Consider the following 16,530-nt stretch of genomic DNA (forward strand, 5'->3'; position numbering starts at 1 on the left):
GTGAGGAGACTCATCTCGCACCCTGTCCTAAAAACGCGTTCTCTCTCCTCGTCTCATTGCTTCATCTTTCTCCTTTTTGCTCCTTACTGCTACTTTCTCTCTCAACTGAACCATCTCTCTCTCTCCAACTACAACACAAGTCATCATCAACTTTAAATAGTAGGATCTCTCACTATGAGATTTATACAAATTAGGTTTATAGAAGAAACGTATGCTGGATGAAAATTTGATATCAAAAGATGTATGTTGGATGAAGATTTGATGTCAAAAAAGTATTGGAATAAAATCTTGTTCAAATACTTGCACAAGATTTTTACCACCTCTATAATGAAGGTTTTAGTGGGATGTCTAAACCAAATGGAGCTCTGATTTGTCATAATATTTGATATCAAATTCACCTTTAAGAAATGTTCAAAACCACTAAATAAAGATTTTTGTCCTGATATTTGACATCAACTTCATCTATGAATGGAAAATTGTTCAAACCAAAGTAATTTTAATTTGTTTAAAACTTAAAACCCTAAATCTTGGGAGATTTTATAGGGCCTCCTCATTTTTGTTAAAAGGGCCCCCCTCAACGATAATTTGCCAAGTAAAATGGTTCATGGGGAGGCCTTTTAACAAAATTGGGGAGGCCCTATAAAATTTCCCCTAAATCTTTAATTGAAGTTCCCAAAATTATCTATTGATGTTGTACCTTCCGCTATCTCTCTCTCTCTTAATCGATTTGGGATAAAATGATACCAAGTGTTGTTTTTTCTCCCTCTATCTCTCATTGATTTTGGAAAGGAGGTGAAGTGACCAAGACTACATGTATCACAGAAATCCAGTGTAATTACTTTTAAAGGGCGTCTCCGAGATTTACTATAACCCTACAAAACACTTAAAGCTCAATTTCACGTGTGAAAAAAGTGATTTTTTTTCTCATCAGAAGGTTGATTTTACATCTTTCTATTTACACGTAACAAATAGACCCTTAAAAAATGTAAACAGAAAAAAGTGAAAAAATCATTCAAGAACGGATATGATATGCCATTGACCCTCCGCAACTTGTGACATGCCATGGACATGGTACTTTAAGTTTTTCGAAATTACAATCTAATCAGATCCTTCATAGAACACAATCGACTCCCACTCATCAGAATACCGGATTCCAACCCCATAGACCATTATAAATTTAACGTCAACGTCATTTCAGAATCCTACAACCACAATAGGCATCAGAATGGTGATCTAGGATCATGAATCTCATATTGTTAATACTTGATCTACAATATTTAGAGCAAGAAAATAGTGAAGAAGGGGAAGCCAAATCTATTCAGAAGTCATGCAATGGGCCAAGATTTGAGGGTCTTGATTTAATGTTTGAACAACCTAAGATCACGTGATTTTCAATACCACCTAGCTTTAAAAAAATTACGAGTAGATCATCTAGGTTCTAAGATTTGTGCACATGTCTACGTAAGTTCCAATATATTCTTTTCATATTCGATTTGCAAGTTTGATGCTAGTGAGTAGTGATGGAAAAATGAAAAGAGAGAGAGCGAGAGATGGACAAGAAGGAAGAGAGGGAAACAATGATGGTGATGGAAGTCGAAGGTGGTGAGTGAAGAAGAAAGATTCAAAAGGAAATTAAAAGTTGTCAGTCATAGTTGTTTATCGGCGACCTTTACCCGTGTGAGAAAAAATGGTGGTGGAACTGAGGGGGAATAAATGAAAGGTAAAAAATTTTGGTAAAAATTATTTTTTTATAACAATCAGAAAATAAATAGGTAACGGCAAAAATTTTACACTTTGAAAAAAAAATATTCTTGTTTCTCCGAGGAGCTGACAAAAAAAATGAGGATTTTGCTCAAATGCCCCGATTTGGGGGCATTTGAGCAATTTTTGCCCCACTCCAAGAAATCTTTGCAAAAATTCTTTTTTTTTTTTTTTCAAATTTTTCATTCATTTTCTACCCTCCTATAAATAACATATCTAGAATTTATCCCCAAACCAGAGAATAAACCAAGTTCTCCCTCTCTCTCTTGAATCTGAATCCAAGCCTGATTTTACTCAACCTAACGTCTAAATTTGTTGCTCGAATCAATCTATCCACTTGAAGTAACTAGATTGATCTCCTTTTCATCTCTTCAAGATACCTAAGGTTCGATCCATAAGCTTGAAAAGCTCCCTCTCTAGCACGAAGTCTATAAAGGCTATTCTCTATATATTTGAAACAGGTATTTCATCTCTAAATCTACACAATGTTATATGTTTAAGTTTGACTTTGTGTTGTGTGAATGGATTAAAGACTAGGGTAGTTACCAAAATCTAGGGTTTATAATACAAAAAATGTAGGGTTTTTTTTTTTTTATTGTGTGTTTGATATTGAATGAAAGCATGAATGATATTTGTTGTAATTAGGCATGATTTTGGTTCGAATCCCCTTGAATATTTGGTTTATTGCTAAAAACGATCGAACCAGTTCGATATTATACATATACGTTGGACATCGAGTGGCTGAAATGGACTCCAGTAGCTTGTCCATCCTTCAGGTGATAGAATCGATTCGACAATGTCGTGTTGACATGGTATAGAACGACAAGACCCTGCCGATTTTGTGGTTATTTTCTTAATTATATAGAAATATACCCGTTTGATGATTCCGTGTACTTCTGTGATGCAACTGCTGCTAACATTATTGCATTGAATGGTTAGGGAAGAATTGCATTGAATGGTTAAGGAAGTGACAAAACTATTTCTCTTACTTTTCACAGTTTGGAGACGACATTGAGGAACTTCTCCTTCTTAACAACTGGAGATAGTATCATGGTAGCATATAACAACAAGAAATATTATATAGACATAGTAAAGTCGAAACCTGCATCTGCCATAAGTATCATCGACAGATTGTGAAGTTGACTTTGCACCTCTCCTTGATTATAAAGAGCCCGAAACACCCACTCAACCTATTCCTTCAAGCAAGGCATCAGCTGAGGGTAACTATTTTGATTATCCTTCTAGTTATTCTCTCCTCGATCTTATGCTTGTTCTATGACAGTCTGTATAATTTTGGTCAGGGCCGCCTGGCTGATAGCTTTTGCATTTTCGTGCAGTTGAAGAGGCTCCAGTTGAGGAAGAGCCAAAGTTTAACCCCTTTACTGGTACAGGAAGGCATTTGGATGGGAAGCCTTCGAAGCTTGATCCTACTCCAATCACAGTGGGACTAAGGAAAAGCGACCATCATCAAGTAATGTAGGTTGGGCAAAATACTGCAGCTTCTACGTCGCGAAATACTCTTTGAGGGGTTGATACTCACTTATCTCAGTAGTTGCTGCCTATTAAGTTTTATCTTCTTCACCTTTTTTTCAGTTGGATCATAAATTATAACTGGATTATATTATAAGTGATTCCATTATATGTTGTATTATAAACAATCTGAGGTGATGCTTACTTTATTTCTTGGGTTTCTTTCAATTTGAGTTTCACGTTACCCATGGAGTTTCTAAAGACCAAAACTTTGATACTGAATGCTTATGGAATCAGTTTGGGTTTCTTCCATTTAATTCCTTAACATTGTAAATTTTTTACTTTCTATTTCAAGCAGTAAAATGGTTTATATCGGTGACTTCGTGTTGAATCTCTTCAAGGGAGTTCGACATGAAGCCATCGATTTGAACTTCAATAGTTTAGGCGAGCTACTGGAGCGGATATCGGTGGCTTCATGTCGAACTCCCTTGAAGGAGATCGACACGAATCCACCAATTTTAGACAAACCAAAAAATTCATTGAACATCAAATCGACAACTTCATGTCGATTCTCTTCAAGCACGTTCGACATGAAACTTTCGATTAAAACTCCACTAACTTCCTAAGCTACTGGAGTTCAAATCGGTTGCTTCGTGTCGATTCCCTTCAAGGGATTCCGACACGAAGCCACCGATTAGGACTGAAATAACTCTACATTAAGCCACTAGAGTGTAAATCGGTGGTTTAATGTCGATTCCCTTCAAGGGATTTCGATATGAAACCACCGATTTGTATTGAAACTATGATATAGATAGTTGTAACATAGAATCACTAAGAATACGTTCTTCTCTTCGAATTTCAGGCCTAGCATCAAGACCCAACAACCTCTTGTTACCAAACTTGACCTAACCTTGTACATCTAGCCTTACCTTAAACAGATTCTTACTTGAACAAATGGAATGGACAACAACCTCTATATATGATTTAAAAATTGATATTAGCCAAATGGAATGGACAACAACATAAAATCAACTCGTATAACATAATGGCCTCTCCTTGAAATTTCATCAAACACTTGATTGACCAAGTAAGAGACCCACACTTTGCATACTTGTGTTTCCGTTACATTATGACATAATAACTTCTGTTAGTCATTTCATCACACACTTAATTGGCAAAGTAAGAGACTAACATTTTCCATACTTGTGTTTTTATTACATCATAACATAATAACCGCCCTTAGTCATTTCATCAAACACTTTATGACCATACATTTCATCTGAATTTTTGCTAAATGTTTTACTAATGAGAGTATGATTTTGGAGGGACTTCAACCTTCGATTGGTGAAGAAGAGAGACAAATATACTTCATAAGGTCGATCGATTTGATGAAATGGGAAATTTTGACCTAGAGAGAGAGATAGAATGAGAGCTTCAAAGGTTTCTTAGGATCCACTTTAGCTTAGAGCAGTTGAAAGAGAAATCAACCGAGATTTTTGAGAATTACGACTAGATTGAGATAGAAATTTGGAGTGATAGTTGATTCAAAGAGTGATTTCGAGCTTTGATTGAGTGGGAATCTAAAGAGAGATGAAGAACACCTGGTTTACTCTCTGATTTGGGGATAAATTTCGCATATCTTGAATTTCTAGATATGTTATTTATATGAGGGTAGAAAAGGAAGGCAAAAGTTGAAAGAGGGCATTTGAGCAAAATCCAATAAGAAAAAAAAATGGACACGGCAGCACGATTCGTTGGTGAACCCTGAATCAGAGTGGGTCAGTAGGTCACTAGAACCATCACTAAGAGACCGCGTACTGTCTCTGTCTCTGTCTCTTCTCTCTGACTCTGTCGACCTGAAAGTAGAGAACATGAATCGTCACTGCCTAAGGATAACTATACTCTCTCTCTCTCTTTTGAATTTAGCACTGTTTTAAGTAATCAATCTGCTCAATGTGTAGGTGTTATATTAATTGATTTCCCCCAATATGCATTTTTCCCAGTCTTTGATTTCTTGAAAATTTGATGGTGCTAGGAATTCCTTTGGCATGTATGATATTCTTTTTAATTGCTCTATGCATATAGGAGGCTTGGAAATAACTGAATATTTTAGGTAATCGTATTGTGACTTCACAAATTTCTTAGGTTTCCTTCGCTGTTGGGATTGGATTTTGTCCAGTGGTTGTAAATCTGCAAGAGATTTATGTTTATTTGATTTGGTAAGATTATTGGATGAGTGAAATTAGGTTTCTTGGTCTGTGTTGACAATACTATAGGTATCCCAATTAGGCATTCCATTAACATTTCGTGTATTTTCGTTTCTAGGGCACTCGTAATGTGGTCACTGTATGTGTATTTCTCCAAATGTAAAAATCCTTTAATATCACTTGTATATGCTACTCAATGAACGAATCATTATGAAGCTATACGAGGAACTTTATTGTGAAGCTTAATTGTTTATCACCCTTTACCCATGCCTTTTTAGCCGTTATAAATTAGTATGTTGGGAGCTTGTTAGGTTACTGATTTTACTTCTATATATTCTATCTATATTTAAAACATAATAGCATGCCTTAAGATGAACACCACAGACTGTGTGCTCTTTTTAAGCTATCCGGCATTAGATTCATCTTTTGATTTACTCATCTCTTGATGATGTTCAGTTGCTGAAATCGTAGTCTTTTTTTCTTGGGTGCCAACTGATCTTCCCATGCTGCGCTCGTGACATGAGGACTGTGCGCTAGCATTGATCGCCAACCGGGTTACGAGAGGTAAGAACAAGTTTGTATGTAATGATTGTAGCTTAGAAATTTGAGAACTTCACCCGTAGATTTTACTAAATCAATGTGCGTGCATAGAAGAGAACTTGCCTAAAGAGAAAGAAGAGACGTGTAACGCATGAGTCCTCATAGTTTTTAACGAGAGATCTTCTCCCGAGAATGTTATACTTGGAAACATATCCTAGGGGCTAGGGTTGAGAAGAAAGGTTATAAATAGACTCCTAATTGGGGTTTATGAGTTGTTATTTTCATTTTCAACCACATAAGCTAGGATTAGGGTTTCTAATCATGTCGAACACAATTACTTTGAAAAGTTCCAATGGAGAAACTTTCGTTGTTGAGGAGGTTGTCGCCCTTAAGTCTGTGACACTGAAGCATATGATTGAGGGGTCTGTAGGTAACGAGATATTGTTGTCCGACATAAAGGGCAAGATCTTGGCAAAGGTTATTGACTACTGCAAAAAACATGTTCAGTGTCCAAAGGCATATGACACGGCCGCCATTGAAGAACTAAAGACTTGGGATTCTGAGTTCATGAAGGTGGATCAGCAGACGACTTTTTCTCTCATACTTGTGAGGGTTTCTTCTTTATGCTCCTAGATCTTGTTGTGATTTCTTGATCTGATAGTTCACTTTTGTTTTTCTGATTGTTATGATCATATCATCCATACTATCCTTGTTAATGATTTTGGTCATGGTTTTATTTCGTGGATGTCTAAATAGGGGTGAAGGCCTTTCTCGCTACCTCCAGTTGGTTTTTCTTCTCATAACAGATCCATGTGATGTGGCGTTCAATACCTGTTGATAGAATAGATTGTCTATCTGCTTTTAATTGGAAAATTTTCACCCAAATCGGGAATTTATAACGAAATGTTGTACATCCTTAACCAAAGTTTTTTCCTTGTGGTTGTTCACATAGTAATCTTTGGTCATCATATTCCATATGTGTAGGCATTTGCATTTTTTTCCTTGAATTGGTACATCTATTATCTCTTTAGATTGCAGATTTGAAACTACTTGTTCCTCGAAGGGATTACTTTGTGCTTTGTTCATTAATGAGAGCATGTATAGAGTAGTTGGTCGCTATGCAGTTAGGATCGGCAAATCCATCCAATACTCATGGATTGGATCATATCAGGGCTAGCAAGAGTCGAACCTGTGTCAAACCACTGAGTCAGTTTTTGCTTGTGAAATTTTGAATTGTTGGAGTTTAATTTGAATAGTTAGAGTAAATTTTGCGATTTATAAAATGATATTATCATGTCATATACATACGTATGAGTATATACATGAATATAGAGATCTACATAAGAAATGTGAAACCTTCAGCCGAGTTTTTGTTGAGTTACTCGGCTTGGATCGTCCAGGATCGGGGATTGTCCCTTGCCTGGTCCTGAGTCGATACCTGCCTTGACTGCTTAGGTTGGTTGGTGATATTGGCAAATGTTCTTTTACTTGTAACTTTCAATATCCAACAAGTACTTTATAATTTTGTGTGCATTTGAGTCGTAATTGTTCCTAGTATCTGAACATTCAAATTAGCGAAGCATGTTTATAAGTTGATCTCTTGCCTTATGAAACTTTGATGTACATGTTTTTCTACAGCGTGACTTGCTTCACTCTGACTTGATTTTACTTGACTACTCAACAATATAATATTGCATTATGTATTTTATGGCTCTTCTTAGTGTTCTTATGCTCTCTCAAAAATGTTCTGTAAAATCGCCGAGGAGTTCCATTAGGCAAAATCAAGGGATCACGATTCGAGACATACAATTGCTGATAGTTGGCATAGGCAGGCGCCTTGTTTATGTTATATCCGTGGCAGAATTGGCCAGTGCCCCATCTCGGTTTAGTTTCACTTTCTATTTGGTTGCTCCTGGTATTTTATATGACATTATCTGTTTCTGCAATATGGTGTTTCAGGCAGCAGATTTTCTGAAAATTGCGGGCTTGCTCGACCTCGGATGTCAAACTGTGGCCGATTCGATCAAGGGAAAGACACCAGAGGAGATCAGGGAGATATTAGACATAGAAAATGACTTCACCCCTGAGGAGGAAGAGAGAGTGAGGGGGGAGAACCAGTGGGCCCTCTGAGACATTGGGGAGCGGAGAGCCCTTTCTCTAAGTCCTAGTGGAAAACAGGAAAGATGGTGAGAGAGGAGAAAGAATGATCTCTACCCCTTCTATGAATAAAATTTCTGATCAAACTTAACAACTTGTTGCTCTATGCTTTTACATTATGGGAAACTTGACGTGGCTTATTCATATCCCCTGTTTTTCACATGTTTTATTTCGTGTTTGTCTGTAGTTTACGGGCTTTTTGGATCTCTAGATCTCTACCTTTAGGTGTCGTGTTTAGAACGGGTTCATTTGATGTGCAATCCAACACTATTTTATTGAAGGTAGGTTTAGAAGAAAGCCCAATGCTCTGGAACACGGTCCGACCGCACGAGATCGTGGTGCTCATGTGCACCTTATACTCGTCGGGTACACCTGACCACTGCCGATTAGTAAACACATGTTAGATTTGGCTAGTACCAACCTTATTGTAGTTGGTGGATATCTAATAGTTAACGTATTAGTTATTAGTCGTTGATGTGGAATTCGTGCAGGCTTTGGGTGGATGAATTTCTCAAGCACCCAGCCTGAGCCTACACTGGTTGCCCTACTGTACAATGGGATGTGAACCAACCCGATCTGACCAATAAAGATAGCAACCATTGGCACCTGTCCTGGTCTGTTTCCATTCCCTAATTGATAAAATTGCACCTCTTGCTACTAATAGGAGTTTGTTTCTACTCGAATCGAATATATTTACAAATTCTCGAATATAAGGAAACTTTTGCTTGAAGTGGTTGCTGTTTCTGCCTTGTTCTTTTACAGGAGTATTTAGAGACAATGTTCCTATAGTAATGGTCTCCTACCCCGTGAACTTCGATATTCATTTTTAGGTAATTCAGGTTTTACCTTGCTCAGACTTTTTTTTTTTTTTGTTAAGATGCTCAGACTTGAAAATGTCTATGACATGCTGTATCCTATTGCTTCTATCACTCAATTGATGCCCCAAAAATAACGGCCGAAAAGTTCCTTTCGGGAAATTCGGGAAAATCAAATGATACATAAGGTTTCTGATAAATGATAGAGGAACGCCTTTCGGTTATGTGGATGTTGCCTGAAAACCATCGATTTTTCGCTTTCTATTCTATGTTCTAACTTCAGTTCTTCTAACTGAAGAAGCTGTAGATCTTAGGTACCTAGATAAAGCATGACTATTGTACCTATCAAGTGTGGATCATTAATCCAAGACCATGAAATATTCAAAAGAAACAATGTTATGTAGTATCCAAGAATAGCAAAAATCCCGTCTTTCAGAGCACAATCCTAACCAATACAACTACTATATCAGACAACCACAGAAACAATATACGGTGGAGAAATCAACACATAATTACAATATAGAAATATATAAAATATATAACTGTAGTGTTTCGCAACGGGCCTAGTCGGGCTAACGTCTCAGCCCCGTGGACTTCTAATGCCCGTTTAGAAATGGGCTGAAGTGAAACACGGCTCATTGTAACTCATGCTGCCAGAACATATGCAGCTCCTGCTGCTGAATCATGAGTGAGTTGATTTCTGCATTACAAACCATTAGAAGCAGTCCAAGTTGGAGGAAGGCGATTTGATGACAAACCGGGCAAGTTTCTAAGATTGACATCAAAAGGAAGCATTCGATATTCGATATCTAGTTCTCTTAAGATCTTAATCAACTCCTCAACTAACTGTCCCCGTCTTGTCCACCTTTCTGCCATGTCATGATGATTCATTCGGTGAGTCACCCGTACTGAGATCGTTAGCTTGTTTAGATCAATCACATCCCTCACTACCACTAATGGCGAAGGATACCAATGATCGTGCTTCTTCTCTATGTACCTGTCACAAAAATACAAATAGAACTCCGTTAGTGGGTTGTGAGAAGGTTTTGCAATCCAATGTTAGTCATCAGTGGTAGAGTTTCCATACGGGCCGTGCGGGCCTAGAAACAGCCTGTTTATGGGCTATGTGGGCCCAAACCGACCCCATTTAGGAAGCTGCCCTGCCAAGCTGCCACTAACAGCCCGCCCGGAACCTGTAACCCATGGGGAACTAGATTTATACAATGAGTATATGAGTATTTTCAACACATACGCTGTTAATCGTTGTTTCATGGTAGCGATCTTTTCTGCAGGAGTTGAGACATGGATACAGTAGTCGATTATATCCGCCATATCAGGGCTGCGATAGTAATTGCTAATGGGCTTAGTAGAGAGCACACTGTTAGGATATATGATCTTGTGGTTATCGAATTTGAGGAACACCGTTGTAAGGATGTTCATCTCTTCAACTACCATCTGAAAATTCGTATTGGGTGGGTTAGAACTCAACAAAGTATCCCAAATTGCAATATATATAATCTGAGTTAGTACCCGAAATTGAAAATTATATGGATTTACCTGAATACCGTCTATTTCACATCGATCGCCTACATCAAATGGGTGCATGACAAATAAGAAAATGATAGCTTCAAATACCATTTTGCAGGTATTTCCAAACATGAAAGCTACTAGGAGAAGTTGAGAACTTATAAAGACAAGAAGCTTAGTGGTTGCAACTCCGAGTATGATAAGCGTGATAATCACTATTAGGATGCCAATGACAACGTCTACCATTCGATGTAGTTGGTTTACTGCTGTTTTTGTATCGTCTAACGTTAATGCAAGGGCTCTTCTCTCTCTGAAAGCGTTAACCTGAAAGTAAGGCCGGTTAGAAAAAAGAATCACTTAGAAAGTTGATATGGTACGTCTTTTTTCCATACCCGTCCATGGATTTCCAATTTCCTTTCTGATAAGCCTAATGATAATCGTTAGATTAGTTTGTATAGCAATGTTATTTTTAGACATTGAAGAATAGTTCAAAGTAACGAAGAGCAACGGAGTAAGATAGTTACCACCCAGTTCTTCAGTGATTTCTTGCTAACTTTCTTGCTTTCGGTTTCTCCTTCAAATAGGCTCATGGTTTTCTCGGCTTCATCTTCTCTCATGAAACGCATTATATCCTCCATTTTGATGTACCTTTTAGAACAAGATATCGAAAAATAAGCAGTTACTACCTTCCTAACTGAAAACTAGCATTCCCAATTTATAGGCATAAATCAGACAACAACCATATCATGATACTAGTTCCGTTACCGAGGAAGAGAGGTCCAAGGCCACTTGGGGCAGAGAGAGGCCCAATGCCGCTGAGGGCCAAGAGAGGCCCAAGGCGACCTAACAAATCAAGGTATAAATAAATTTTAACAGGATAGCTTACCTTGACGAAAATAGAGTATGTCGAAAAACTAGTACGACTTACCTAGACCCGGGCGTAGCCACATTGTTAAAAATCTTCCTAGCAGCACATTTCGCCTCAAATTCAGTTCTTATTTTAGCTGTTGATTCGTCGTCATGGCTTGAATCATATATATGCTCATCAAGCGTAGACAACACCCCATGACGAATGATGCTCATCAATCTCTTCATTTTCCAAGCAGACACATTTTTCTGGTTTAATCTATGAAGTTGATCGATCGTGATTCTCTTATCTTCCGCCTTTGCCATTGTTCCAGAAGACCTAGGATTACCTTTAGGGCTTTTCTGAAGTCCCCCATTTCCTAATATCCTTCCACTCTTCTTTGAAGGCAAAGTTTTAGCCCTAAGATCAGCTGGCATTTTAGCTCCTGCATTTTGAAGTTTCTGAACTTCAGCCATTACTTCATCCTCTTCTTCCTGGTTCTTCTGAATTTCCATCATTGGCCGACCCGATAATGTCTCAATAATGTATTGATTGAACAAAGAATCTTGAATTCGATCGAAGTAAGTACTAACATGAAATGAAGAAGCTAAAACCTTAACTAGAAGGGTTTTTACAAGCCATAACAATGTAGCTACTAGTAGACTGATCAAAATCTTAGTTATTACTAATGGTATTTTTTTATCTTCTACTGCATTTGCTATTCTTTGATCAAACAAAAAGTTCCATGCAATCAAAACTAAACCTAGCCATAAACAATTCTGAACTGCTTTTCTTAATCCATAAACGAAATATAAAACCCGTTTTCGCCAAATGAAATTCCTCTCAATGAAGAATACTACTAGTTTAATTCCCCAACCAGAAACCAATCTCCCACAAATCAAAACTAGAACTGACAGCTCCCATTTCCATAGAGGAAGACCCCATACTCGTTTTTTCGACAGTTTACGAATTGTAAGATTGCAAATTAGGGCACCTAAGAGTAAAATAAGACTTACCCATTGAAGAACAGTTAAGGTATTGAACTTAGCTTTCTTGTATTCATCTGGTAGATCTTCTTCTGCAAATGGGTCTTCTTCTTCATCATCATTTAGTCTTCCTAAATACCCAGATCTTAATTGTCCTGATTTTCGTACTCTTCCTGATTTTTTATCCAATTTCTCTAAAGGTGGATCCATTAACCTTGATTTAGTACTTTTAGTCTTTAACAAGCTTGAATTCCTTTTCATAGATGAATTTGAAGTACATCTTACAACTTCATCGTCATGAGTTTGATTTTGGGTTTGGTGTTTGTGTCCTTGATGACCTTCTTCGTTCGACTTCCGTCTTCGAACTGGTTCATTCAATGGAGAAGATTCTTGGAAAGCAACTTTAGGATGACTACCCTTTGGTTTTTCATCAACAAAATTCGTCGTTTGACCTTGAACTAATTCATCCATTTCCAAATCCATATCTAATGAAATTTCACCTGAAGCTTGTTGTTTATGTAAAAACTTACCAATAAGTATAGTTAGTGGATCATCAACAACTTTATGATGAGTCCCTGCTTGAAAGTTAAACTCATTAATGGATTTCCCGTTACTTAATTCTCTCCAAACAGGAGGTCTATTAAACCCTAAACCCACTTCTACTTCTCTTCCATTATCATCTCCATGTCCATGTTTAGGAATAATCTCATGGTCTTCATTGTCATTGATATATATAATAGCATCTCTTGATACAGAGTTGTCATGGCTTTTTAACATTTCTTGATTAGATAGTATAGGTTGCTTCTCAAAGTTCAGTTGGCTTTCGAGATCAACCATTAATTGAGAGAAACAGAGCTCAGTTGTTGCAGAGCTTTTCATTTTTAAAGAGAGAAAGTGGAAACTATAAGTAAGTGATTGGAGGGAGTGTTTATTTTATTGAAAATAATTTGACTTTTGAAATGGAGGCGTGTACTCAATAGCGTTGATTAGTTGAATTATAAGAACGTGTAGGGAGATTATGAGAAACCAATTGAAATCTAATAAGCTTTAAAATCATTTAAACTCTATTTTCTATTGCATGCCGACGTACCAAAGAAAGCCAGATAGAGAGAAAAATGAAGAACAATGATAGGGATACCGACAAGCTGAACAGAGGTTGGGCAGATGGCTGACATGGCGTCAGTGGCGAGGCTAGGAATTTTTCGTTGTGGGGGCACGTCTTAGTGACAATAAATAAATAAAGTTATATGTCAAAAAAATATTCTAAAACAGGGTTAAAAGTGAAACGGGAAGTTATATTTATGCAAACAAACCCACTCATTTATAAGGGACTCATAAGAAAAATCATGGAATTTTTTTGTACACATCTGTTACTTGTACTCACAATATAAGAAATAATAATAAAAAAATGTCGTCGACAGGGGGTTTCCTCGGTCGCGGCAGAGAGGTATAGAGAGATGAAGAGTAAAAATGAGTGTTACTCTCGGTTTCTTTTGCTTGTGGCATAAGAGCTCACTACAAATGTGTCTTCTTCATCTCCCCTCTCTCTCAGAACCTGTCTCGTTTTTTCTTTAATCCAATTATCTCTATCTTTAATCCGACAATTGCCCCCTCCATCCATTCCTCTCGATTTTACTCTCATTTATTTATTTTTGATCATTATCTGTATCGCTTGCAAAGATTTTCCCCCACAATCGTTCAATATCTATTTACTATTTTTTGTTAATGATCGGAAGAATTGAAATTGACACAATTCATAATAAATGTTGCTCTGGATTTGTAAAATTGGTGGCACACTTGTAACTTCTTAGTGACATAAGAGGCTGGTTGTCAAAAAATAATAAATAAATTTGTGGTTAGTTGGATAGACATGCATTTGTTTGTGGACTAGCTTGAGTTTTAAGAGGGTTGTTTAAGCTTATGGTAGATGACCTTAAGTGTTGGTGTAATCATAAAGGGAAATCAAAATTAGGCCTATGGGGGCCCATGCCCCCATAGGCCCCTACGTGGCCTCGCCACTGCATGGCGTAACCAAGTCAGCTATTTTGTCGCACCGAGTAGGGGGTGTACATTTAGCATCTGAACTGACGAAACCTATCCGATCCAATGTTTATCCGGATTGGTTCGGATACTAAAAGGTCAAAACAGAGGGGTTTGGTTCGGTCTATGGATTTTTTTGACAAATAACCGAAAAAACAGAACCAAACAATTTAATATTATCTTTTCTATATTACATTATACATGTAAATATATATGATTCGAAATGATAGATGGTGGAGATTCAATTGTTTATTAATTTTTTTATCTTCTTCGAATGTTGATAAATTATGTTGAATTAATCACATACATGTAGACTTAATGGTTTGTGAGATAATACTAGTTTTTAGCACGTTCGAAGTATAATTATAGCTAGTTTTAAACTTGAAAAATCAAAATTTCGTTCTCAGCAAAATTTTAACCTTTGGTTCGGTTATCCAACCAAACCAAACCGTTCATGCATAGTTTGGTAACCATGAAAAGATTGATTCGAATTGAGATTTACGATACTCGAACCCTTTGGACCGGAATACGGATAGGGCAGTACCAGCCCTGACTTTTGGGGGCCCTAGGCGAACGTATTGACGGGGCCCTGCACTTTAAAAAAATATAAAATTTGACATTTTCATGTTCAATAGATAACAAAGCTAATCCATTTACTCTTTCTTGAGACATGGTAGATTGCAAGTAAAGACTTGATAACTTCAACTTTGAAAAACTTCTCTCCGCAAAAGTCACAATAACCGGAACGGTCAAAAGAATTATATAAGCGATCCACGCATTAAGACACCCTTCCATCAATTTCAAGTACTCTAACACTTCAATTGGTCTTTTAGCATTCTCTGCCAAAAGCCTCTTTAAAACTTTTTATTCAAAATACACATCGTCTCCATCAATGTTTGCGTGTTGTTCATCTTTAAGAAAACTTTCTAAATTGGTGCAACACACCTTTAAACTCTCATTGTCTAACTTCTTTAAATCAAATAAAAACACAAAAATGTTTGCATATACTTAAAACAGTTCAGACCTAATTTTAATAGATTAAATAACTTGATCAACAACATGCAAAAAGTAGTTGACTCGAAATGATTCTTCAGGTGTAAATGTGTGTTACACCCTTGTAGAGATTCTACAGAATGAAATAGAAATGTGAGATTGAAGATAAATTAGAAAAGAGAAAAAAAACTAAATTATAAAAACATGGATTTAATTTGATTTTTGTTCATTTATTAAGGTGTCTTTTTGAATCCCTTACCGATTTTCACCCTCACCGCTGACCCATGAAATAGGTTATGGATGGTTTTTACAGAGTCCCTTTTTTTTTTCTTTTTATTTGCTCCCTCCGTACAAATTAATCTAGACAATTGATTAAATCACTCGTCTTTTTCCTCTCGACTTCGACAGAGGGTTCCTCCAAAAAAACCTAATGGTGTGTTTGGATGAATGAATCAGGAATTCGTGGTTGAAGGAATTATGAATCCACGAATTCATGACTCCAAATTATTATTTTTTTGTTTGTTTGGTAACTAATAAGAATGTTATGATTTTGTTATAAATATTAGATTTATGGTGGATGACCACCACCAATTATAACTCCCACTACTATAGGTTTTCCACCATTACTTTGTATTCAAGCTCCATTATTGTGTGCCTATTGAATGTGTAACTCATCTAGCTAAATGCCTATATAAAGAGGTTACTTGCTAATGAAGAAGATGTACCAAACTAATGTATCTAAGTATCAATTTACCAATGTAGAGAATTCTCTCTACAAACATAAGAATACAAATCAAGTTCTTCTTGTCTACAATCTCTTGGTTATATATTTCCATTATCTTTCTTCTTCCCTACTTCTTTTATTTTTCACAACACGTTATCAGCACGAATTGCTCTTTCATCAATGATCAAAGGGAAGAAGAGATTTTCCACTTATTAATCAAGATACAAACAAATGAAACATGGGTAAGTTTTGTCAATTGTAATTGGTAAATCAAAAGGTATTTGCACATTTCTTTGTTGAATTTTTAAGCTTATTATTCTTATTTATCTCTAACCATTGATTTTGTGATTGTTGAAACATGGTGAATCATATCAAAAGGATATTAGAGTTACATAGCTTATAATGAAAAATGGTTGGTATTTCAAACTAATATGAATGTTGTGCAATCTATTCTATGGTGAGG

At 36.7% G+C, this 16,530-nt stretch overlaps 2 protein-coding genes and 2 long non-coding RNA genes across 4 annotated transcripts; 2 read left to right on the top strand and 2 right to left on the bottom strand.

Annotated features, from left to right (window-relative positions):
- The first annotated feature begins 1,797 nt into the window (after positions 1–1,797).
- Positions 1,798–3,565, top strand: LOC147538700 (uncharacterized). The gene is made up of 3 exons (XR_015225134.1): positions 1,798–2,222; positions 2,760–2,981; positions 3,099–3,565. It is a non-coding gene; the product is annotated as an uncharacterized LOC147538700 (long non-coding RNA).
- Positions 3,566–4,207: 642 nt separating this feature from the next.
- On the bottom strand, positions 4,208–8,976 carry LOC147538701 (uncharacterized). The gene is made up of 2 exons (XR_015225135.1): positions 4,739–8,976; positions 4,208–4,639 (listed from the first exon to the last, which is right to left on the bottom strand). It is a non-coding gene; the product is annotated as an uncharacterized LOC147538701 (long non-coding RNA).
- LOC147538702 (SKP1-like protein 1A) lies at positions 5,311–8,279 on the top strand. Its single transcript, XM_086640026.1, has 3 exons — positions 5,311–6,002; positions 6,090–6,584; positions 7,938–8,279. Exons 2-3 carry the CDS (start codon positions 6,246–6,248, stop codon positions 8,106–8,108), a joined length of 510 nt encoding a protein of 169 aa, XP_086496152.1. The 5' UTR covers positions 5,311–6,002; positions 6,090–6,245; the 3' UTR covers positions 8,109–8,279.
- Positions 8,977–9,333: 357 nt separating the features above from the next.
- On the bottom strand, positions 9,334–13,403 carry LOC147538703 (mechanosensitive ion channel protein 6-like). Its single transcript, XM_086644680.1, has 5 exons — positions 11,406–13,403; positions 11,002–11,125; positions 10,508–10,801; positions 10,203–10,405; positions 9,334–9,947 (listed from the first exon to the last, which is right to left on the bottom strand). Exons 1-5 carry the CDS (start codon positions 13,187–13,189, stop codon positions 9,656–9,658), a joined length of 2,697 nt encoding a protein of 898 aa, XP_086500806.1. The 5' UTR covers positions 13,190–13,403; the 3' UTR covers positions 9,334–9,655.
- Between the last annotated feature and the right edge of the window lie 3,127 nt (positions 13,404–16,530).

This window comes from Eschscholzia californica, unplaced genomic scaffold (genome assembly GCF_041429995.1).
Source record: "Eschscholzia californica isolate CP2 unplaced genomic scaffold, dmEscCali1.0.p SCAF_5, whole genome shotgun sequence".
NCBI lineage: Eukaryota > Viridiplantae > Streptophyta > Magnoliopsida > Ranunculales > Papaveraceae > Eschscholzia > Eschscholzia californica.

Bases quoted from the DNA above. Each gene is read 5' to 3' on its own strand.
- LOC147538702 (XM_086640026.1), top strand. From the start codon at position 6,246: ATGAGTTGTTATTTTCATTTTCAACCACATAAGCTAGGATTAGGGTTT. The intron at 6,585-7,937 runs GTGAGGGTTTCT...ATGGTGTTTCAG, and splicing joins CGACTTTTTCTCTCATACTT to GCAGCAGATTTTCTGAAAAT.
- LOC147538703 (XM_086644680.1), bottom strand. From the start codon at position 13,189: ATGAAAAGCTCTGCAACAACTGAGCTCTGTTTCTCTCAATTAATGGTT. The intron at 10,406-10,507 runs GTAAATCCATAT...ACGAATTTTCAG, and splicing joins GTGAAATAGACGGTATTCAG to ATGGTAGTTGAAGAGATGAA. The intron at 9,948-10,202 runs GTATGTGTTGAA...TTTTTGTGACAG, and splicing joins ATGAAACAACGATTAACAGC to GTACATAGAGAAGAAGCACG.